The sequence below is a fragment of the Caretta caretta genome, chromosome 3 (assembly GCF_965140235.1).
Source record: "Caretta caretta isolate rCarCar2 chromosome 3, rCarCar1.hap1, whole genome shotgun sequence".
Taxonomy (NCBI): domain Eukaryota; kingdom Metazoa; phylum Chordata; order Testudines; family Cheloniidae; genus Caretta; species Caretta caretta.
This window is the reverse complement of record NC_134208.1, coordinates 86,036,139-86,059,479: the sequence shown is the minus strand read 5'-3', so window position 1 is coordinate 86,059,479 and position 23,341 is coordinate 86,036,139. Positions and strand designations below refer to the sequence as shown.

Genomic DNA, 23,341 nt, shown 5'->3' with positions numbered 1-23,341 from the left:
GCAGACACCCCAAACGTTGGTGTATTCCATAATTAGATTTCACCAAGCCAGTAACAAATATGAACTCCTGCATCACTATAACCGTCTTACCATGGAGTCACAGATAGTCCCCTTATACCAGTTGTGGGCAATCTGCTGGCAGGCCGCAAGACAGTTTGTTTACATTGACCGTCTGCCGATACGGCCGCCCACAGCTCCCAGTGGCCGCAGTTTGCCGTTCCTGACCAATGGGAGCTGTACGAAGTGGTGACCAGCATGTCCCTGCTGCCCGTGCCGCTTCCTGCAGCTCCCATTGGCTGGGAATGGCAAACCGTGGCCAGTGGGAGCTGCAGATGGCCATGCCTACGGACGGTCAATGTAAACAAACTGTCTCGCAGCCCGCCAGCGGATTACCCTGATGGGCTGCATGCGGCCCGCAGGTTCCCACCACTGCATTAGACTCTCCAGTCTATCTTGCCACCCAAACTGGACTTATAAAGTGATAAATGCTCACACAAAAATCACAACATATTCAGGTTGCTTCCAGTCCCACAAGACCAGTAACTTACCCTAGATCAATTGGTACTCTAGGTCTTACACCAAAGAGACTGCTGTAGCCATCCTGTAATAAACTAAGGATTTATTAACAAGGAAAAAGATATAAAAGGAGTTATTTAAAGGCTAAAGCAAGCAAACATATACACAGAGTTATCTAAATCCTAAGAGTGACAGAGTTGTACTGATCTGTCAATTCAAAGTATCTTTCTGGGTAGATCCAGGAGGCTCTATGGCTTCTGTTTAGACTCTCTGGCCCTTCAGAGTTCAAACAGTCAAAAAGATGGAAAATTTTCCTGTGGCTTTGTTCTATTTTCTTCATTCAGTTTCCAAGCCCACAGGCCGAGCTTCCTTGCACGTAACATTTTCCAGGTGCATTAGGGCCATTAATGAATCTTTAGTATTGTGATGTTCCTTAATGGCCCACCTGATTTTGATAGTCCTTCTGGATGGTGCAGGGGGTTGTGGCAGTTCTTGTGCCTGAGTTCACAAGGTCAGAGCAAAAATTTTCAAAGTTATAAATTAACATATTGTCTTACAGCATGGAATTCTGGCATTACAAGTGAGATTAATGCATGCAGCACGTACAAGTATTTCATAGAGTCTAAACACTAACTATATTCTTGTAGGTTTCAGAGGAACAGCCGTGTTAGTCTGTATTCGCAAAAAGAAAAGGAGGACTTGTGGCACCTTAGAGACTAACCAATTTATTTGAGCATGAGCTTTCGTGAGCTACAGCTCACTTCATCAGATGTATCTCACGAAAGTGAGATGTATCTCACGAAAGCTCATGCTCAAATAAATTGGTTAGTCTCTAAGGTGCCACAAGTACTCCTTTTCTTATATTCTTATAGGACTAATACCTATTTTGAGCAAAACTAACATACAGATGGAACTGGTCTGGTCTCCAGCTATAAGTTTGTCAGTTCTTAACTAATGCTTGCAGCATGGGCAAGAGCTGGCATCCTGCCTGCCAGCATCACACAGAGAACTTTGCTATCTGGATAGCTGTGAATAGATTTAAGTCTGTCTTTAACTGTAGTTGCTGTGAGAGGCTTTTGTCTGTTACCCAATAACAATCCTGCATCTGATATTTTCATGTTTTGCAGTCCCAAAATCACAGTTTTAGCCAAAGGATGCAAAACTCTTATAAAAGAGCTCTTATTTTCTCCTCGTTCTTGAATTCACTGGTAAAAACATGATCTTTCATAAATCACATTTCTTGAGGTATAAAGTGTGCATCAAATAGTCAGAACCATTTCATAGTCCTCTCTGTGACTGTCTTCAGTAAAGGCAAAAGATTTAACAATATGTGTTGCCTGCTTCCCCACAGCATAAAATAAAGAAGATACATAAATATCTCCAGTTTCCTAGTGCAGTTTTGTAGCAATGCAAAATTTTGTAAAATACTGCTTCCAGGCTGAAGTTGTATCAAAGTTGAAGTTCCCTGGAGCACCGAAGGGCATGTTTTAAAAGTTGCAACTTTTGTAACGTTGTTCCTTCTCTTTCTACTCTTCTCTGGCATCAGTTAGGCTACCTTGACTTCTGACACCATATAATGTACTCTTTGTACATGTAGATTGCAGGTCTGTACCAAATATGGACTGGCTAGAGCTTCCTTCCCAGGCATACACCAGATGTGTTCACTGTACAATCCTTTAATGTGCAGCCACTGCTGAGAGGTATAGCTATTGTATGCTCAGGTATGGTATGATACACATCACCACCTAGTGGCTGAACTGTATGATACAGTTTAACATTCTGTTACATTTGCTTACATGGTTTGGGGGTTTTAAAGAATCCCCCGGCAATTTAGAGGAAACAAAAAACCAAAATCCTAAATCAATAGCCTGTCAACAGCTGAGGGGAGGATGCTGGTGGGTGCCGCATAGAGCACAGAAAAGTTCTCTTAACAACATCGTGTGTGTGTGTGTGCGTGCGAGCACAAATGCCCTCCCCTTATAGAGCCCTCAAAAGGATTAGTCAATTTGCCAAGATTAACAAAAACATTTAGAACCCAATCCTTCAAGACAAGGAAGGTGGACCTCTTAGGCTAGATTAGACCCTAAATGTTTTGGCCATCTAACCTGACTATTCATTTGTGATTGTTCTCACCCTATGTAGATGAGTGATCCATAAAGTTCAGATGTTTATTTAATTGGTTTTTCCTCAAGAAAACCTTTATTATTTAAAAATAATATATTTTTTAACAATTATATAACTTCTTAATAGCTTTCAAGGTATGTCAAATGTCACCCAAAAATAATAGATTTAATAACTCAATATTTGTGTAGACAAGCCTTAGACATTAAGGAGAGAGTACTGCTGCAATAGTGTATTTAATAATTTAAATGAACATTTAAATTATATGTAAATAAAGTACCCAGTCTTGAAGTTTAATAATTATGATAAGGTTAGTATTTTTAAATGTAGAAAAATAAAAATGTTTATGGTAATAAGATATTTTAACAAATTAATTCAAATGTATCACATTTGCCAAATTATTTCCATGTTTTAAACTGTTTGTACCCTTCTGAAGTAAAGGAAGGATGAGGAAAGGTGAAAGGAAGCCAATTCTGATAGGGTCAATATTCGTCATGAAAAGAAAAGAAAGCATCTTTTGATGAGGAACCAATACATGAATGCATCCGATGAAGTGAACTGTAGCTCATGAAAGCTTATGCTCAAATAAATTTGTTAGTCTCTAAAGTGCCACAAGGACTCCTTTTCTTTTTGCCAATACATGATACATACTCAGTGTCAGATTTTGCTGCCAGTAACAAAATCTGACGAGGCATTTTCTGATGCCACATAAAGCACATCAACTAGGTCTCCATGGTAGGAGGTGCAGCTGTCATTTTGAATCAAGGCCCAAACCTGCTAGCTGCCCCAGTGCAAGGCAGATGCTCCCAGCCATTGCAACAGTTACAGCAGAGTTACCCCTGAGAACAAGTAACAATTCGGACAGAAGTTAGGCTGACATAATGCTTTGCAGATAAATTTATACATTTTTGGGTCTGCATCCAGAGATAGCCCAGAGCAGAAGAGTAACAGCTTCCCCCAAAAGCCCTGCGTGCTAGCATGTCAATAGGAGATCTACGTCCATAAAGTGGAAGGAATTCAGAAAGAGAAATAAAAACTACTGAGATCTAATTGTTACTCCCCCATTAAAGAACAGACAGTGGGGTTGGGGAATAAGGAAATAAGGTCCCATTTGACTGGCTATCCCAGCCTCTGGACTGTACTCAGAAAGTTGGGGATGAATTACTCAATCTACATTTCATAATGACTAGATTATTACATAGTTGTGCTGGTGTTCAGAATAAATACCTATTTTATTGGTAAACCTAATGTACTCTGACATACATCTTTGTCCACATACAATAGGAACAGTAGTATAACATAATCCTATTAAGAAAGTGATTAGAGAATACTATGAGGGAAGATCAGAGCCTGAAAATATTTGAAAACCTTGTCTCGTCTTTCTGCATCACAAACACATTTATACATAATCAAAAGCATTTGCTAGCAGAACATAAAAATGTGTTTATACCAAAGCTGAGAACAAAAGAAAGTGGAGGATGCTATGCTAGGAGGCTACCATTGAAACAGTTTATCTTAAATGTAAGCAAAAAGTTATGATATTTCTCCCATGAACCATGTTACTCAGGAACAAGATGAACTGGGTTTTTTTTCCTTTTAGGTTTTCCCTTGTAGCCAAAACTTCATTGCTAACTCTGATTTATATCTGAATTTGTCCTTGAGTACTTCACATGTAGTGATCACTAGTCCAAATGATGTTTAAAAAACTACTAATCTATGCTTTCTGGTTCTCACACCAGAAGGACAATATCATAAAGCTTGCCTAACGCTAGGAAATATTGGACTCAATTTTCCACCAGTGGTTGCTACAGTGGAAGCAGTAGTGTAGAAAGGGCAAAAGTTCTCTTCCTATCACTGGTAGAGCTGCATTTTCGTGCTGTCACCAGTGTAGATTTAGACCTGGTCTACATACAGAGGTTAACTAAAGATGTGATTTTATACTCAGTTAAACCAGTACTATTGTGTGTTTGGATATTCATCACCATTTAAACCTGGGTTGTATCATTTACCTTGTGTTGGTAAGCGTACTGAGGTGCAAGCCAAACCAATAACTTGTTTTAAACCTTATATAAAAGAGTCTCCACATACAAAAGTTGCATTAGTTTAACCAACACAATGTAATTTAAACTAAGGCAATGTGTGTGTTTAGACAGTTTCTTAGAGGGCCAAATTTTCCCAGTGGAAATGCTCTGGGAAGAAATACCAAGTATGTCTTGATTAGAGTTGTGATCCTGTTGTAACTTCAGCTAGTTGGCAATAGATTAACACGTTTCTAAATGCTAATTTAGAAACTCCACAATAAATTTATTCCAGGACACGTACATTTTTGTTAGCTACTCTAGGAAGAAGTCAATGGTGCTATTCCAATTACACCAGATGAAGATCTGGCCCTCTATCTCTAATTCTGGGCCACCTAGCCTTACTCACTTCTCCGTCTGCCAATTTTTCCACTGTGCAGCAGCCAAAATGACCAATGTCATAGCTACATAACATTTAGAAATGTAAAAATCTGTCTTGTGCTGTTACTCTAAACACTGAAAACGATAGAAAGATAAGTACAATGGGCTAGTGGAGAACACAGGACACCACAAATGCCACATTGCTTCACTCTATTCCACAACAGTTTTCCATAGAGAACACACACTAATTTAGAGAAAGAAACACTATCAATGTGACAATCACATTTTTGTTTGAAAATGTTGTACTTATAGTTAAAAACATCTAAGATTTCTATGATAGGTTTCAGAGTAGCAATCGTGTTAGTCTGTATCTGCAAAAAGAAAAGGAGTATTTGTGGCACCACTGTTCCTCAGACGTTCTTGTCAACTGCTGGAAATGGCCCACCTTGATTATCACTACAAAAGGTCCCATGTCCGCCCCCCCCTCCGCCCCCCCCCCCGCTGGTAATAGCTCACCTTAAGTGATCACTCTGGTTAGTGTGTATGGTAAGACCCATTGTTTCATGTTCTCTATGTATATAAATCTCCCCCCTGTATTTTCCACTGAATGCATCCGATGAAGTGAGCTGTAGCTCATGAAATCTTATGCTCAAATAAATGTGTGTCTCTAAGGTGCCACAAGTACTCCTTTTCTTTTTAAGATTTCTATGACTGTCTAAAACAAGTTGGCAAAACAATGGACCGGACCATTTACTTTGTACATCACATGCTATGAAATGTCAGTTTCATTATTTCCCCCAAACAAACAGTATGCAAGGGAGAAACTCATTATAACGGTTAGTCAAATAGGGGAGCAAACAAATCAATCAATCAATCCTGAAAGTGTTTTTAAAGGAATTATTTCAAAAATATTCAGAACATGGTTTAAAGTTGTTTTTTTTTAATTTTCAACTTGGAAGTTTTGAAACTGACTAGTGTCCCTGTGACATTATTGACATAAACTATGACCATATAGATCATTGTTGCAACAACTGTTATATATTTGCAGCAAATATTGTACAAAGGTTGTCATGTGAGGTATCTATAAAAAGGTTATGCTTTGCTGGTTATGATTATGCTCTCTGTAGGTGTGTATCATTTTGTAGCTGAAGTTATGAATATTGGCTACGTACTGGTATCTCAATGTGTTTTGATTCTAAGTAGTCTCAGTGAAGCATTTGGTCAGCTTCTTGAGAAAGGACTATTCTCAGTAAGTGCCCAATCAAGGAACGCTTAACTGACAATGAACTTTGGGAGACGACAATCCACATCCGATGAAGTGAGCTGTAGCTCACAAAAGCTTATGCTCAAATAAATTGGTTAGTCTCTAAGGTGCCACAAGTCCTCCTTTTCTTCATGTAAACAATGGCATCGGCCTGCAAACTGAGTCATGAATGGACATGTGACTTGCCCATGTGACTCCAAGCACCATCTTGCTGCTGTGATTTTCCACAGTAAGAACAAAGAGGGATCCTTCCGGGCAGAGAATATAAAAGGCCCTCCATCTTGTCTTCAATGGACATCTTGTCTTCAATCCTGCCTCTGACCTCTGGAGGAACCTTGCTACAAACTGAAGCTCTGAACAAAGGGTTGAAAGACCCATCCCAGCTGTGGATGTACTCCAGAGACTTGATTTGAACCTGAAGTTTATTCCATCACTGCTACAAGCCTGAACCAAGAACTTTGTCATTACTGTATGTAATTGATTCCATTTAACCAATTTTAGCTCTCTTCTATATTTCTTTCCTTTTATGAATAAACCTTTATATTTTAGATTCTAAAGAATTAGCAATAGCGTGATTTGTGGGTAAGATCTGATGGGTATATTGATCTGGCTCTGGAGCTTGGTCCTTTGGGATTGGGAGAACCTTTTTTTACTGGGGTATTGGTTTTCATAACCATTCGTCCCCATAACGAGTGGCACTGGTGGTGATACCGGGAAACTGGAGTGTCTAAGGGAATTGCTTGTGTGACTTGTGGTTAGCCAGTGGGGGGAGACTGAAGTCCTCTCTGTTTGGCTGGTTTACCGTGCCTTAGAGGTGGAGAACCACCAGCCTGGGGCTGTGACTGCCCTGCTCTAAGCAATTTGTCCTGAATTGATACTCTTAGAAGTGTCCCACCAAAGGCAGCTTCGTTGCAGTCCCTTTAGTAATACTATATATAAAGTCAAGTGTATATCAATGAATGACAGGTGCAAGCTGGACAAAACAGGGTTAAGTGAGGTTCTAGTAAGCTCAGTGAGATGTTACAATAAAATTAAGTGAAGAATACATTTTGCCTTTTGTTGACAGAACAAGATTAAACCCCTAGATCACTTGCAGACTTCAACTGCTGATTGAAACGTTTTGACCAGAAGTGGTCTCCTATTGGGGACCATATGCAGTGGAGGGAGGAAAGAAATAGGCTACCAAAAACAACTCAGATGTGTTTTGTATGGTGCCCACCAATCTTAGCAAATAGGTCACTTGTATAGCATTTCCTGGGAGGAGCATCCACATGGGTAAGGACATGAAACCCCAAGCTGAAATAATAACTGAAAATGTCAAGGCTTTATTTTGCAACAGATATCTTACAAAGAGAAGATTTACTTTTATTGATATTCATGGCTGTGCAGTGCATCAGAGTTTTTCTATGGTGTCTCCTTCTCATTTAGTCATTTGTTCCTGTTCTTCAACTCAGAGGTAAAGATGCTAGCTGGAAATGCATGTATATTTAACACAGAGACAGATACTAAATCATCACATTCAAGACCCAAAAATGGCTTCCAAATTTGTGGGTGCAGTTTTGCACTCACTATTAATTACTCCCATAAAGTGGAGGTCAGGTTGAAGTGACTTTAAAAGTTTGGTTCATAATATTAACTAACTCCATTCATCCTCACTTCTAGACGCTGCAGATTTGACATCATCACCTAGGAGCATCATCTAAGGTATTGTCTTGAGCACTTCCTGAAGGAGAGTTTTCTGCTTCAGAGGCAGGGCTATCAAGGAGAGGGATAGAGTCATCCATTTCCATGCTATGCTGCTTCTCCAGTTCGTAAGTTAGGCCAGAGTTCCCTTTGTCACTGACCTCTCCCTCCAACTTGTCTGCCAGTTTGTCCTGGGCCTGAGCTGCCTCCTCAGAATCTTCCTTTTGGTGCAGAAAACTACAAATCATATTAGGTCTGCTGTATGAGAAATCTTTGTCTTTAATCTGTAACCACTCCACACCACCTGGTCAGAAAAAAGATAAACTAGTGAAACGGGGAGGAGAGATTTTAACAGCAAGATGACATTTTCTTAGTTTCACGAGTTCATTGTTTTAGCCTTAAACAATAACTAGAAATATGCAATAATGTTATGTTTGAGAAAAAACAACATTATATATGAGGTGGTGTGTGCCATAAGCTTCTGCTACAAAGAGACTTGAGGGAAAGAAAGGAAACTGCCTGTGACCCATTTTCCAAACCGGAAACAGTAAAATCCCTCCCAAATGTCCTTACTTCCTTCTGCTGCATAAGACGGACCTATTTTCACTATGATCCTCACATGCTGAAGTGAGGAGAAAAATTCTTAGTTAAGACAAATAGCAGCTTAAGTTTCACTGTCTTGAAGCAATACAGCATAAAACTCTGAGGGGTAGAAGGTTTGTTTGCTTGCTTATACTGGTTTATGTCTCCAATATAACATTTTTTGTCTAAGAACTGAGGGAGGGTCTTCAGAATCCCCATCATATAGATGATTTCTAATCAGCCATTTTCATTTGCTTTGCACTTGAGAGCTAATTATCAGAACTATTGTTCTTCTAGCTGAGCAGTGCCCCCAACAAGCTCTTAGCTCTACTGCTTCTTCAAATCAGCCAGTGTTTCCTATTAGGAGACTCAACACCTGTCCACCTCCAACACACAAGCTACTGCTGCTGACTCCTGAGTATTTTCAACCTAGGAAGGTACCAAGAATCGAGATATGGTCTCCCATGTGCTGTGTAAAACATAGAATCATAGAATATCAGGGTTGGAAGGGACCTCAGGAGGTCATCTAGTCCAACTCAAAGCAGGACCGATCCCCAATTAAATCATCCCAGCCAGGGCTTTGTCAAGCCTGACCTTAAAAACTTCTAAGGAAGGAGATTCTACCACCTCCCTAGGTAACGCATTCCAGTGTTTCACCACCCTCCTAGTGAAAAAGTTTTTCCTAATATCCAACCTAAACCTCCCCCACTGCAACTTGAGACCATTACTCCTTGTCCTGTCCTCTTCTACATAACTATTACACCACCAGCTAAACCTATTACATTTCTAAAATTTGGCAATATATGAATTTTTATGGTACTTATTGCTGTCACAAACGGGGTCACTCAATTACAGTACACTCCAAGAGATTAAAACCAAAAATACATCAAAACAAAGAGGGCTGCTTAATGGGTATGCCTTCTGTTGATTTACTGGCATTTGAGTTTTGTGTGCGTGTCTCATGCTGGTTCTGTTTGTTCACCTAATAGCTTTTCATTCTTCCACAGCAGTGATACATAAAAATAAATGGTACAAAGTTGTAAAGGTCAACATTTCCTTGCCTAATCCAAAAGAATGACTGGGATGGGAATGACATCTTTCAAGAATGTAGATCTTTATCTTTGGGCTGAGTCCCACCATACATTCAGGAGTTGAGGCCACTAGTTTTTGTGGTTGTTGAGGTTTCCCTGAAAGCTAGGGCTGTGTCTTGGTTAACTAAGTCTAAGTGTGTCTGAGATAACTAAAAACTATTATTTAACAAGATAATCCTTTTCCAATTCCTATTTATCTTAGAATCAGTACATTTATATGCTGACAGAAAATTCCACTTGCATTATAAATACTGGGAGGGGGAAATCCTTTTCATTCAAAGGTTGGTTTCCCAATTATTTATAATACCAGTGAAATAGTGGATCACACAGACATTAGTTTACTATTCTTCAGTATTTATTTTGTACTGTGCCAACACTGTTGTATCTAGGTGCCACACAGCACCTATGCAAGTTCCAAAACAGTTTCCATACGACTCAAGATGCTAAGAATATATTTTACTGATGCAGAATGGAGACTATCATGTTAATTTAAGTTTAGACTATCAAATAACTTGATGGAACATGGCACCTGAAAACATCTAAGAATGACTATGAATGAAAAGTGGTACCGCAGGTCTGTAGACCAGTTTATTAAAAACAAATACAGATTACTAATGGAACTGGTATTTCTTCCCTCATGTAAGTATGCTCTTTAGAAGTCACACATGCTCAATATACAGTAATCAAAATGTGTCAAGTGCTGAATGTATGAGCATTGAGTGTTTGTCATGTGCAAGCATTGAATTGCTTGTGAGGAAGCTTGAGAGTTCAATTAGAACATTTCCTACAGTGGCATTGTTTTAATTAAGCAACCCACCTGCCACTAACTTTTAAAATGAATGATTTCTTAATAAATCAATAGGTAGTATTAGGTGGGGAAAGGAAATGTTACATCTTATGGGTAAAAGTCATCCCATCTGTGATCAGATCTTCACATCTAGATCGCTCACAAGATGACTTTTTAATACCATAAAATGTAATCTTCCAGCAGAATATGTATAAATTTAGCATAAAATGGCTCTTTATTCCTAACCCTGTGTATGAGCAAAATAGCAGGAACAATTGGGAATAAGACATTGCTAGGAGCAGTATTACTGTAAATATCTAAATACAGAAACAGCATTGACTTCCGGCCTAGAGATGAAAGGCAAAATTTAACCCTGGTGTGAAATGGTACAACGACATTGAAGCAAGTGCACCAGAACTTAATTTGCCTACAGAAATGCATATAAAAATGGAAAGTAGTTTGGCCAAAATCACAAGAAACTTTACAAATAGCTATCATTTTTTAGTTCAGTTAATTTGTTTATATACGATGTTGTTGTTTAAGAACGGAAAGCTTGTATCCTTTAATTCCCTGGATACTTATTGGCACTAAATGGTCAAACTAATTTTTGTCTCCAGCCTGGTATCAAAGATAAGGTTTAGTCCTAGGACGACCTCACATGTTCCCACATACAAGACCAGGTGCACTAACCTACGCTCTCTTCTCCTTCCTTCTTTTCAGTCAGAAGCGTCCGTGTCATGTTCAGCTTCTTCATTGTGTGGCACTTGTATTTCAGCTGTAGCTTTTGGTTTCCTTCTGCGTCCACTATAAATAAAAATTAATTGATTCATTTTAGTGAACATCCACATCATCTGAAACATGAAAATTATCTGAACCTTACAGCGTCAGCTCAGATACAAGCCAGAACATAAAAGATGTATCACTTACCTTGTTCTGCATTTTCTTCAAACACTACACAGGTTCCAAGGGTATCTATGGAGAACAAAGGACAGTTAGCTGAGAAATAACAGAGGTTATTTGCCAAAGGCCCAGTACTTCAAAAACCTGAGTGCTCTCCACCTCCACTGAAGTCAATGGAAATTGAGGATGATCAGTATCTCTCATGATTGGGCCCTGTATGTCACACTGAAAATGAGCAGTTTCATCCATATAATCTTTTCCTACCTTCATACTCCCCAGCAAAGACATATCTGTCCACTTGCAAAATGGGCCTCTCTGTGTCTATTCCCTAAAAACAAGGATAGACAGAAATTACATGGAAGTCATGCTTCAGCTAGTCAAGGCAAGGCACCAAGACTAGAGAAAACAACTGGTAAACTGGTATGCCAAGTACAGTAAAACCAGCATTATATACAGATTCCCTGACATGGTATATGCAGTACAAGACAAAAAAGCAATATGGAATGCAAGCTAGCGATAGTAAATCAAGTCTATTCTATCACACTGAGATTAATATGGGGAGAAAAACGAACATACACAAACAAAGGAAACTTTCTTTTCAGTGTATAGATTCAAAAGCTTCCTAAACTGTGAGATTTAGATGAAACAGATATACAGTATATCTCGGAAAATTAGGTAAGCAAATGAGAAAGGTGTGCAGGAGACAAAAAGGTTGCATGAGTACACAAACACCTAAACAACACGCAGGCACATCAGCAGTCCAATGGCAGCGGTAGGAAGCTATTATTTATATTATTTAACAAGCAGCTCTCTGAAAATAAAGGGACACCGTCAATTTAACATCAAGCAAATTTCTAAAAGTGAGTTAAAAATGGTTTCCAGGACTAGCCCTGCTTCTGTTTCCTTCTACAGGTTTCTGTGGTTTTACAATCACTTTCCCCTATTTTTAAAGTGTTTTTTTTCTCCCATTTCTGTGAGCGTGTCTCACAATCAACAAGGAAGTGACTATACAAAAGAAATAGTGAACCTGACTACACACAAAATGCTGTGAAACAAAGTAAACAAACAGAAATATTTTGGGGGTGATAACTTCTTTCAATCAGAGTAACTTTAGATGTTATATTAATTATACTTGGTACATGATTTTAAGACAAACACTATTTTCCAGTTGATGATGTCCCACTGAGTTGACTGAATCCTTTTAAAAAGTCTTTGACCTGGAAAAGGCTACAGCATGTTGAGGGAAGAGGCAGTTGCAAGAAGTCCAAAGGAGCATAAACTAACCTGTATCCAATCTCCTATTTATTAATAGCTTTTCAAAAGCACTTTATGTAATTGCCTCAGGGAAAACAGTATTTTAACTCAGAGTTTTATATTACTAAATTTACTTGCATGGAAAATAAATGATTCCCTAAGGGACAAAACCTTTTCAGGGCTGCATACTGGGGGATTTCTGTGTGGACAAGAGGGTGGAAGAAATCCTTACTCTGACTGCAGTTCAGTACAAAATCTATTTCATTGCCATTAATGCAACTTCAGGTTTACAATAGCTTCTGTGGCTCCTGTACATTCATTTTGGGAGTGTATTTTTTGGGTTGGGGAGGCATGGTTTGGAGGGGGGGTGGGCAGAGACGGCCAGAGGATTTACTGAGTATACGCCTTCCTAAAGCCCAGTTGCATGCAGGGATGCTGGAAGTCCCTTCTGAACATAGCCTTGCAGCATAGAGGTTGGAACCCTTGCATGAGGTTCCAAAATCCTGCTCTCCCTTTTGCAACAGAACCTTATAAGTTGTGCTGGCTCTGAGCCCTTCCAACTACACAGGGCATAGGGACAAGATTTATAATCTAACAGGTTATTGGTTCTTCCTGCTTATTCTTCATACAGAATCACAATCCTCAGTTTGTAATATCAGTCCTCTCCACACAACCCAATTATGATGTCACAAATTAAGGAAGACATCAGAGGGAGAATCAGTTCCAAGATCAGAAGAACTCTTAATGGTGAATCGAAATACTTTAAGTACACATAAAAATTAATTTTCTGAATCACTATCAGAACACAAGCAACCTTAAAACTGAAAAAACAACAGAAGCTCACGTATTCTCACTTCATAAGCCTGAAATGTTCTCAGAAAAAACACTACTCCATGTGACGCTGTATGGAATATGGGAGACACTTTATGATATTGTTCATACCAATATTGTAAAATTCTAAGGAATCTTAATATCTTACCAGATATGCCATGTGAAAATGTTATGCTTTGCCAAGTATGATAATCTCATTTATATGTTTGATTCACCTTTTATTGTGAGTTATACGATATGTATGGTATATCTGTGTATTTCTAGGTGACACTCCCAGACATCAGCATTGCTCACCTGTTCGATGGCCCATCAGGATCATCAGCTATACAAAGAACCCACTGAAAGGAGCCAGGGGCTACACCTTCTGAGTCAGCAGGACGAGTAGGGGCATGCCTATAGATAGAGAACTTTAAGGCTTTTCCATGCCTTGTGCTGTGAAGCTTGAGTTTGGGACACAGGAAGTACAAGCCAGATGGCAAAAGGAATATAAAGGGCAGCTGCATCATCTCCATGTTGTATTAATTTCTGCTTCTTACTTCTGGAGTAACTTTTCTACAAACGAAGTTCTGAACAAAGGACTGAATGACCCATCCTGGAATACTGAGCCTGATACTAAGAACCTGATATATGGACTTTGAAGTCTCTGTATTTATCTGATTGCTTTACCATTTAACAAATCTCTTCTTGTTCTTTCTTTTTTCCTTATAATAAACCTTTAGTTTTAGACACTAAAGGATAGACTAGCAGCATGGTATTTTAGGTAAGATCCAAAATAACATTAACCTGGTGATGTGGCTGACCCTTTGGGGTCAGAAGAACATTTTGTATAGTGAGCAGAGTTTTTAAATAACTTCTCACTGTACTGGATCTAGGAGCTGATTGGGAATCAGAGAACTGGAATGCAATAAAGGGAGCTGTGTGACTTCTTTTTTTTTAGCTTCTCAATAACCAGCGTTGGGGATCAGAAGTTTTGTGACTGGTTGGTGAGTTTAACTTCAGTGTTAACCACCAGTTTGGGAGTGTCTGCTCTCCCTTACGCAGCCTCCTCTGACCTTGACATTTTCAGTAAGGGCTGCCCCAGGCACACCGAGTCACACTCCATTTCTTAGCAAAGATTCAAAACTGGGTGTCTCATTAGTAACTACAGCGGACCCCTGCTATAGCACGCATCACTATAGCGCGGATTCGCATATAGCGCTGTCGCAGTGATTTAAATTGGGATCCATGGTAACGCGGCCCCCACTATAACGCGGTACCGCGCATGGATCCCGAACCCTGCGTTCTAGCGAGGATCCAGTGTAGTACTATAGTGATGCCTCATTACTGATATTTCATTATTTTTCCTAGTATACTGTGAAGTATAATTAAAATTAAACTATGCTTAAAATAAATACTTGAACAAAGCATATTTGTTGTAATGTACTGACCTTGATAGATACAATTATATTTGTTTGGCCTCATCAGTGAGACTATTCAGGTGTGTAAAGTTAAGTTACTTGTTTGTGAGATGAGGGCCTTTCATGTTAATTTTGTAAAATCCACAGTGGGTAGCACAGTTGTTAATACAAATTAATGAGATTCTCTCACAAATATTTCCAAAAAGTAACTTTTAAAAAAAAGTCTTCTGAGGCTAAGCTTGGGGTTTTGTTTTTCCTGCTAAAACTGATAACATCAAAGTAGGATACAAAATGTAGATCCCTGTACTACTGTATAAGATACAAAAACTGGAAAAGTTTAGTAGTGTCAGGCAGTAGGCTCTGGCGGCTGTGATTGCAGAGCCATTGGCCATTATCTTTGAAAACTCGTGGCGAACCGGGGAAGTCCCGGATGACTGGAAAAAGGCTAATGTAGTGCCAATCTTTAAAAAAGGGAAGAAGGAGGATCCTGGGAACTACAGGCCAGTCAGCCTCACCTCAGTCCCTGGAAAAATCATGGAGCAGGTCCTCAAAGAATCAATCCTGAAGCACTTGCATGAGAGGAAGGTGATCAGGAACAGCCAGCATGGATTCACCAAGGGAAGGTCATGCCTGACTAATCTAATCGCCTTCTATGATGAGATTACTGGTTCTGTGGATGAAGGGAAAGCAGTGGATGTATTGTTTCTTGACTTTAGCAAAGCTTTTGACACGGTCTCCCACAGTATTCTTGTCAGCAAGTTAAGGAAGTATGGGCTGGATGAATGCACTACAAGGTGGGTAGAAAGCTGGCTAGATTGTCGGGCTCAACGGGTAGTTATCAATGGCTCCATGTCTAGTTGGCAGCTGGTATCAAGTGGAGTGCCCCAAGGGTCGGTCCTGGGGCCGGTTTTGTTCAATATCTTCATAAACGATCTGGAGGATGGTGTGGATTGCACTCTCAGCAAATTTGCGGATGATACTAAACTGGGAGGAGTGGTAGATACGCTGGAGGGGAGGGATAGGATACAGAAGGACCTAGACAAATTGGAGGATTGGGCCAAAAGAAATCTGATGAGGTTCAATAAGGATAAGTGCAGGGTCCTGCACTTAGGACGGAAGAACCCAATGCACAGCTACAGACTAGGGACCGAATGGCTAGGCAGCAGTTCTGCGGAAAAGGACCTAGGGGTGACAGTGGACGAGAAGCTGGATATGAGTCAGCAGTGTGCCCTTGTTGCCAAGAAGGCCGATGGCATTTTGGGATGTATAAGTAGGGGCATAGCGAGCAGATCGAGGGACGTGATCGTTCCCCTCTATTTGACATTGGTGAGGCCTCATCTGGAGTACTGTGTCCAGTTTTGGGCCCCACACTTCAAGAAGGATGTGGATAAATTGGAGAGAGTCCAGCGAAGGGCAACAAAAATGATTAGGGGTCTGGAACACATGAGTTATGAGGAGAGGCTGAGGGAGCTGGGATTGTTTAGCCTGCAGAAGAGAAGAATGAGGGGGGATTTGATAGCTGCTTTCAACTACCTGAAAGGGGGTTCCAAAGAGGATGGCTCTAGACTGTTCTCAATGGTAGCAGATGACAGAACGAGGAGTAATGGTCTCAAGCTGCAGTGGGGGAGGTTTAGATTGGATATTAGGAAAAACTTTTTCACTAAGAGGGTGGTGAAACACTGGAATGCGTTACCTAGGGAGGTGGTGGAATCTCCTTCCTTAGAGGTTTTTAAGGTCAGGCTTGACAAAGCCCTGGCTGGGATGATTTAACTGGGAATTGGTCCTGCTTCGAGCAGGGGGTTGGACTGGATGACCTTCTGGGGTCCCTTCCAACCCTTATATTCTATGATTCTATGACAAGAGTAAATGGTTTTCACTATTTAAAAATACTGTGTTTGTTTGTGTGGTTTAAGTCACTTGGGTGTTTTTGAAAGTTATACCCTAAGTTTTGCATAACAGTATATTCACAGGCCAAAGGGAACTTTTGATATGCATTCACATTGCCCACTGATGCTAATTGCTCTGTGCACAGACCATGGGCAGTTTATCGCTCATATAATCTGCATATTTCTACACTAAAAGTTTGATCCAAAGCCCACTGAGTTCAATGAGGCTCTAAAATTTCTCCTTGTTCACGAAAATAAAAACTTGCCTCTTTACTAATATGTTGTAGTCAAACTCACCAAAATCTTGCATTTGTTTTCACATTTTTCTAGGAAGTCTGAATCAATAATTCCTGATAATTCTACCACGACCAGCTGTTCCTGCAACATAAACGTATAAAGCTCATTCATCATATATTTAGAACACTAAATAAATGAACAACTTTAACATGAACACAGATACGTCTATTACTTTGCTATTAAAACAGACCTCCCTCAAAACTGTAGAACCAAAATTTGACCTATATTGTTTGTTTGCAAAACAACACAAAGATATTGCTATACCAGAGCAAAGTAATATCCAACTAGTACACAGTTCTGTCCATGTCACCAAAACCACAACTGAATTTGAAGGCTGTTTGTATTCGACCTCAGATAATGTTCAGTTTATACCTGGAAGAATAAGGACCGACAGCTCTTATAATTTTATGCTAGCTAGCGTAACAGCACATATTATACTTATTCATATTTTTAATTAAATCTTACAATGCTTCAACATTTACCAATTATAGACTGTAGCGTGAATTCTATAGGTTAATTATAAAGTTTAATTTTTTCTCCTATCTATTTACAATGTGTTTCCATTTAATTTGTTCTTGTAATTCCTTAATTTGAGGGGATGGGGAGTATAGGAGGAGAAAATGGTGTTGACAGATCTTTGCCAGTCTTTTTCTGAAGATAAGAGATAGATGCCCATTTTCCATGACCAATCTTATAATAATCATCAGTGAACACACAATTTAATTTTAAAAGTGTGGCAAAGGAAATATTGCAAGTTTGATTTTACAGCTTACGAGTAGCTATTACTCTTTTTTTTAAGGTTATGGTAAAATAATGTGACAGTATCAGTATTATTTTCAAAGTTCTTCCTCCTATATAATACAGTAAAGTCTCTTTTCTAGTTTCAGTTGTCTACATGTAACTATCTGACTTTGCCATCACAGTCCTCTGCTATCACAAAAATAAACATCTCAAATAAAAACCAGCTTTGTTATAATTGGAAGATTTTTAAAACATGACTCCATTGGAGAGGCAATGCAGTGCAATGGATAAAAGTTCCAAATGGACTTGGGAGACTTGAGTTCTACTTCGCTTTCCACCACTAACTTTCTGTGACCTTGGGCAGTCATTTCACCTCACTGTACCTCAGTTTCCCCTTCCACCCTTGGAGTATCTTGTCTATTTAGAATGTAACCTTTTTGGGAGAGGGACCATCTTGTATGTTTGTATAGTGCCTATCACAACTGGGACCTGATATCAGTTGTGCACTGTAGGTATTACCCTAATACAAACAACACCAGTTCCAGTATCCTGTGTGAAATGAACTGGTGTCAGTCCACTTCCTAGCTGATTGGTGTCCACATTATGAAAGCCACTATCATAACCTGCATTCTTCTGGAGCGTCAAAGGCCTGCTGCTCTACATGTTACCATCTGTAAACAATCATAAGTATGCTCATAAAACTTGCAGATGATACCGAGCTAGGAGGGCTTGCAATCACTTTGGAGAATAGGCTAGGCTACGCTAAGAATTCAAAATTACCTTGACAAATTGCAGAATTAATCTGAAATTAGTAAAATGAAATTAAATAAAGACAAATGAAAAGTATTGCACTTAAGAAGAAAAAATCAAATGCACAACTACAAAATGGGAAATAACTGGGTAGGCAGTAGTACTGCTGAAAACGGTTTGGGGATTACAATGGATCACAAACTGAATGAGAGCCAACTATGTGTTGCAGTTGCAAAAAAGGCTAATGTTCTGAGGTGTATTAACAGGAGTTTCACACGTAGGATACAGGAGGTATCTGTCCCTCTCTACTTGGCAAGAGTGACCTGGCCTCAGCTGGAATATTTGTATCCAGTTCTGAGCACCACACTTCAAGAAAGATAGGGATAAATTGGAGAGAGTCAAGGTGAAAGCAACAACAATGTAAAAGGTTTAGAAAACTTGACCTATGAGGAAAGGTTAAGAAAACTGTACATGTTTACTCTAGGGGGAAAAAAAAGGGGGGGGGGGAGATCCTGATAAGTCTTCTGCTGTATCTCACAAAAGCTTATGGTCTAATAAATTTGTTAGTCTCTAAAGTGCCACAAGTCCTCCTTTTCTTTTTACGGATACAGACTAGCAGGGCTGCTACTCTGAAACCTACAAGGGGACAGTGATCGATTGTTCTCCATGTCCACTTAAGGTAAGGTGAGAAATAATGGGCTTAATCAGCAGCAAATGAAATGTAGGTTAGCTAGTAGGAAAAATTTTCGAATGACAAGACTAGTTAATTTCTAGAATAGGCTTCCAAAGGAATATGTGAAATCTCCATCAGCAGAGGCTTTTAAGAACAGATTGGACACACATCTGTGAGGGAAGGTCTAGGTTTACTTGGTGTTATCTCAGCACATGGGGCTGGACTAGATCAGGGTTCTCAACCTTTTTCTCTCTGAGGCCTCCCTCGACATGCTATAAAAACTCTAGGGCCCAGCGGTGGCGGGGGCTGGAGGGGAGGGGTCTCGGGGCAGGGGCCTTGGGCATAGGCATAGTTTGACTTCTATTTTGGGGAGTGGGCAGGGGCCAGCGGGGCTCAAGCCACCTCCACATGGTGGGGTACAGGGATGGAGTGCAACCTCCATCCCCTGACTCATCTCAGCAGGCCACACAGCCTGTCTGGGTTGAGAGGGGGCGGGGAAGCAACCAAAAATTATAACTCAAAGGTGGAGGGCTTAGCTCAAAAAGTTTGAAAACAGCTTAGGGTGCAGGAAGGGGGTAGCTGGGGCTGTGTGCCCACAGGGGGTGGCTGTGTGGGTGCATGGAGGGGGTGGCTAGGGGCTGGGTGCAGGAAGGGGATAGCTCAGGGTGCAGAGAGACGGGTACTAGGGACTGTATGCAGGCAAGGCGATAGCTCAGTGCAGAGAGAGGAGTGTTAGGGGCTGTGTGCAGGCAGGGGATAGCTCAGGGTCAGGGAGGGCGTAGATCAGGGTGTAGGGAGAGGGGTATTAGGGGCTGTGTGCTGTGAGGACTCCCCTATGATCCCTGTTCCCAGAGGGGTCTGCCAGCCATGGAGCAGGGTCTCCCCATCTGGGTGGGCTCTTACCGGCTGCTTCTTTGGGAGCAAACAGGGCTGGGAGCTGAGAAGCAGCTTCAACCTGGGGCACCAGCAGGAGAGGAGGGAACGCTGCCGCTGCCTGCTCCATGGCACCAGCGAGGGCTCCAGCTTCCTGCCTCCGACCTGGCCAGGGAGAAGAGATGTGGGGGAGGAGGGGAGCTGCCCCCAGGGCTGCCATGCTCTTGTGCTACAGTTTATTATTTTTTTGGGAAGGGGAGCAATGCCCTCCATGTCTCCAACTCTGCCCATGGGCTCAGGGCTTCTGCCGCACAGGGAGTACCAGGGCTCGGGGCTCCAGGATTCAGCCCCACACCTCCCAGGTTCAGTCCCGTGGGGGAAATGGGGGGCACGGGGCACCAGGGATTGGGGCTTCAGCTGCAGGGCTCCACAGCCTCCTTGAAAGAGCTTGCAGGCTCCCAGGGGCTGTGGACCCCTGGTTGAGAACCGCTGGACTCGCTGACCCCTCAGGGTCTCTTCCAGCCGTACAATTCTATGAGTCTGTGCTAACTGCTACAGTAGCAGATACATAGGATATTCCTGAGGGCATTCTGTGCCAAAAAAATTAAAAATTATGTGCATAATATTTTAAAATTCTGCAAGTTTTATTTGTCAATAAATAAATGCAGAGGCTCCAGCATGGCAGTGGGGATCACAGGCCACTGGCTACACAAAGGTGGGAGATCACCTGCAGCCTCCCCATGCCCAGGACACGGACTCAGCGGTGAGGCTACACCCGACCCTGCCACACCATAAGGCCCAGGTCTGCCCCAGAAACTCCCTAGAACCCTGCTCTTCTGCACCAGCTGTGGGGCAGGCAGGATCCAAGTGTGGAGGGACTCAGTGTGAGGGGATTCAGGTGTGGGGGAGAGGGTGGTGTGTGGGACAATCTGGGTGTAGGCAGCTCAGTGGGGAGGATGTGGATGCAGAGGTTCGTGGCGGGGGCGGGGTCCTAGGTGTAGAGGCAATAGCAGTGATGAGCTGGAGCCGGTTCGCACGAACCGGTTGTTAAATTCTGAAGCAGTTTTAGAACCGGTTGTTAACCCGCTTCTCTGCAGGGGGTGCTGAGGCTTTGATGGGCTCCGGCCCGGAAGTGATGTAATTCCTCCTCCGGCCGCCGGGGGCGCTGCGCTGCGGGAGCCATGTGGGCTGCCGCCTGGCCCTGGGCATGAGCCCTGTTGCTGCTGCTGCTCCCCCGACCCCTGGCCCTGGGGCTCCCGATGCTGCCTGGTGGGTCCCCGGCTGCTCTGCTGGGCCTGGGCTGCGTCCTGCTGCTCGGGCTTCTCCAAGCCACTCTCCCCGTGAGTACCCACCACCCTGCCTGCAGCCAGCCCTTGTCTCCAGCTACCCCCGCACCCCCTGCCCTGCCCGCAGCCAGCCTGTCTCCAAGCACCCCCGCACCCCCAGTCTGCAGCCAGCCCCTGCCGCACCCCCTACCCTGCCCGCAGCCAGCCCATCTCCAGCCACCCCTGCACCCCCACCCGCAGCCAGCCCCTGCCGCACCCCCTGCCCTGCCCGCAGCCAGCCCCTGCCGCACCCCCCCAACCCGAAGCTAGCCAGCCCCACACCCCCTGTCTCCAGCCAACCCCTGCCACATCCCCCTGCAGCCCTGCCCGAAGCCAGCCAGCCCCACACCCCGTCTCCAGCCAGCCCTGCACCACCCTGCCCTGCCTCCAGCCAGCCCCACACCCCTTGCCTGCATCCAGCCCCGCATTCCCCTCCCCTGCCTGCAGCCAGCCCCGCATCCCGTCTCCAGCTAGCCCAGTCCCACGCTGCTGTCTGCAGCTGGCCCCACGCCCACTGGTGCCCTGCAGTTCCCAGGGCAGTAACCATGCACACCTGCTTCAATGAGGGGGGCAGGGAGCAGCTGGGACCCACACATGTGCACACCCTCGGGTGACCAGACAGCAAGTGTGAAAAATCAGGACAGGGGGTGGGGGGTAATAGGAGCCTATATAAGAAAAAGACCCCAAAATCGGGACATCTGGTCACCCTAGCACACCCCCAGGGAGTGGCAGGGACCCACACATATGAAACAGAGCTCATTTCTAGTTCAGGCCCATCTTTTTAAAAAAGAACTTTAGGTAGGATTAACATACATCTGTATTTTCCCAGACATGTCAGGCTTTTTGGTTCTTAAATTGCTGTCTGGGAGGAATTTTTAATATTTTCCTGGGAAAATATGGATGTATGGTAACCTTATTGGTACAAAAAATACATACAAATCAGAACTTTTTATAGGGAACTGGTTGTTAAGATTTTGGCAGCTCATCACTGGGCAATAGGACTCTGCAGGGGCTTCGAGCTGAAGGCGGCTGGGGCTCAGAGGAGGGGTCTGGGTGTGGGGGTCTCAGCGGTGTGGGCGTCTGGATGCTGGGGGAGTGGGACTTGGTCGGGTGGTATTCAGTCTCAGTTCCAACACATTGCAGGCCATGCCAGTGAGAGCCAGGATTGAAGGACAGGGAGCATGACTGCCCCCTTGCCCTGGGGTGGGGGCACAGCCACAGCCTGCCCAATTTGGTGCAAATATTGCGGGAAAATAGGAATGAGGGCTCTCCTCCCCCCCACCCTCTGTCACTGACTCCTCTCTCTCCCGTCGTGTCCAGCCCCGCTTCCAGCCTAGTCAGACACCCACCCTGCCACACCCTCCAGGGGCCAGCCCCGCCCGGGAGCTCCGCTGCCATACAGCAGGCGTGCAACAATGGGAGGGAGCGCCGGGGACCGTAGCCTCGGGCTGTCCTACGCGAGCCCCCAGGGGCAGCCAAACACCGCCCCCCACCACCACTAATCAGGCCGGGCAGCAGCAAGGAGCCTGAGCACAGACGCAGACACCTGATACCTGCGCCGCTGCTAGGGACTCCTACCCACCTGCTCCTCCTCTTCCTCCTCAGCTCCCACCGCCGCCGCCATGTCCCGGATCCCGCTGCGAGCCAGCGCCTCAGCGCCCACTACGTGACCCTGCCGCCGCCATCTTAGATTCGGAAAGGCCCCACCCCCGACGGCTCAGATCGGGGCGGGGGGCCCGGAGCGGCGAAGTCCTGCTCCAGCCGCTTGCTAGGGCGGGGAACGGGCTGCAGGGCGCGCGGAGGGAGGGAGGCAGGCGGTTTGCTGGGGGGTTTCCTCCGGCCCCAGGGTCATAGGGCCGCCCGCGGGGAGATTCCAAACGCCCCCTAGCTCCCGCCACAGGGCTCGGGCCCCGGGGCGGGGCCGGGGTAGCGCTTGGCAAACGGTAACGGGCGCCGCGCAGCCCCGGGCCC

General features: G+C 43.3%; 1 protein-coding gene across 1 annotated transcript; it reads right to left on the bottom strand.

The window, feature by feature from the left end:
* Positions 1-7,602: 7,602 nt before the first annotated feature.
* On the bottom strand, positions 7,603-23,115 carry GTF3C6 (general transcription factor IIIC subunit 6). Its single transcript, XM_048844786.2, has 6 exons — positions 22,953-23,115; positions 17,009-17,089; positions 11,608-11,671; positions 11,371-11,415; positions 11,134-11,247; positions 7,603-8,287 (listed from the first exon to the last, which is right to left on the bottom strand). The coding sequence occupies exons 1-6, from the start codon at positions 22,992-22,994 to the stop codon at positions 7,983-7,985; spliced, it is 651 nt and encodes a 216-aa protein (XP_048700743.1). The 5' UTR covers positions 22,995-23,115; the 3' UTR covers positions 7,603-7,982.
* Between the last annotated feature and the right edge of the window lie 226 nt (positions 23,116-23,341).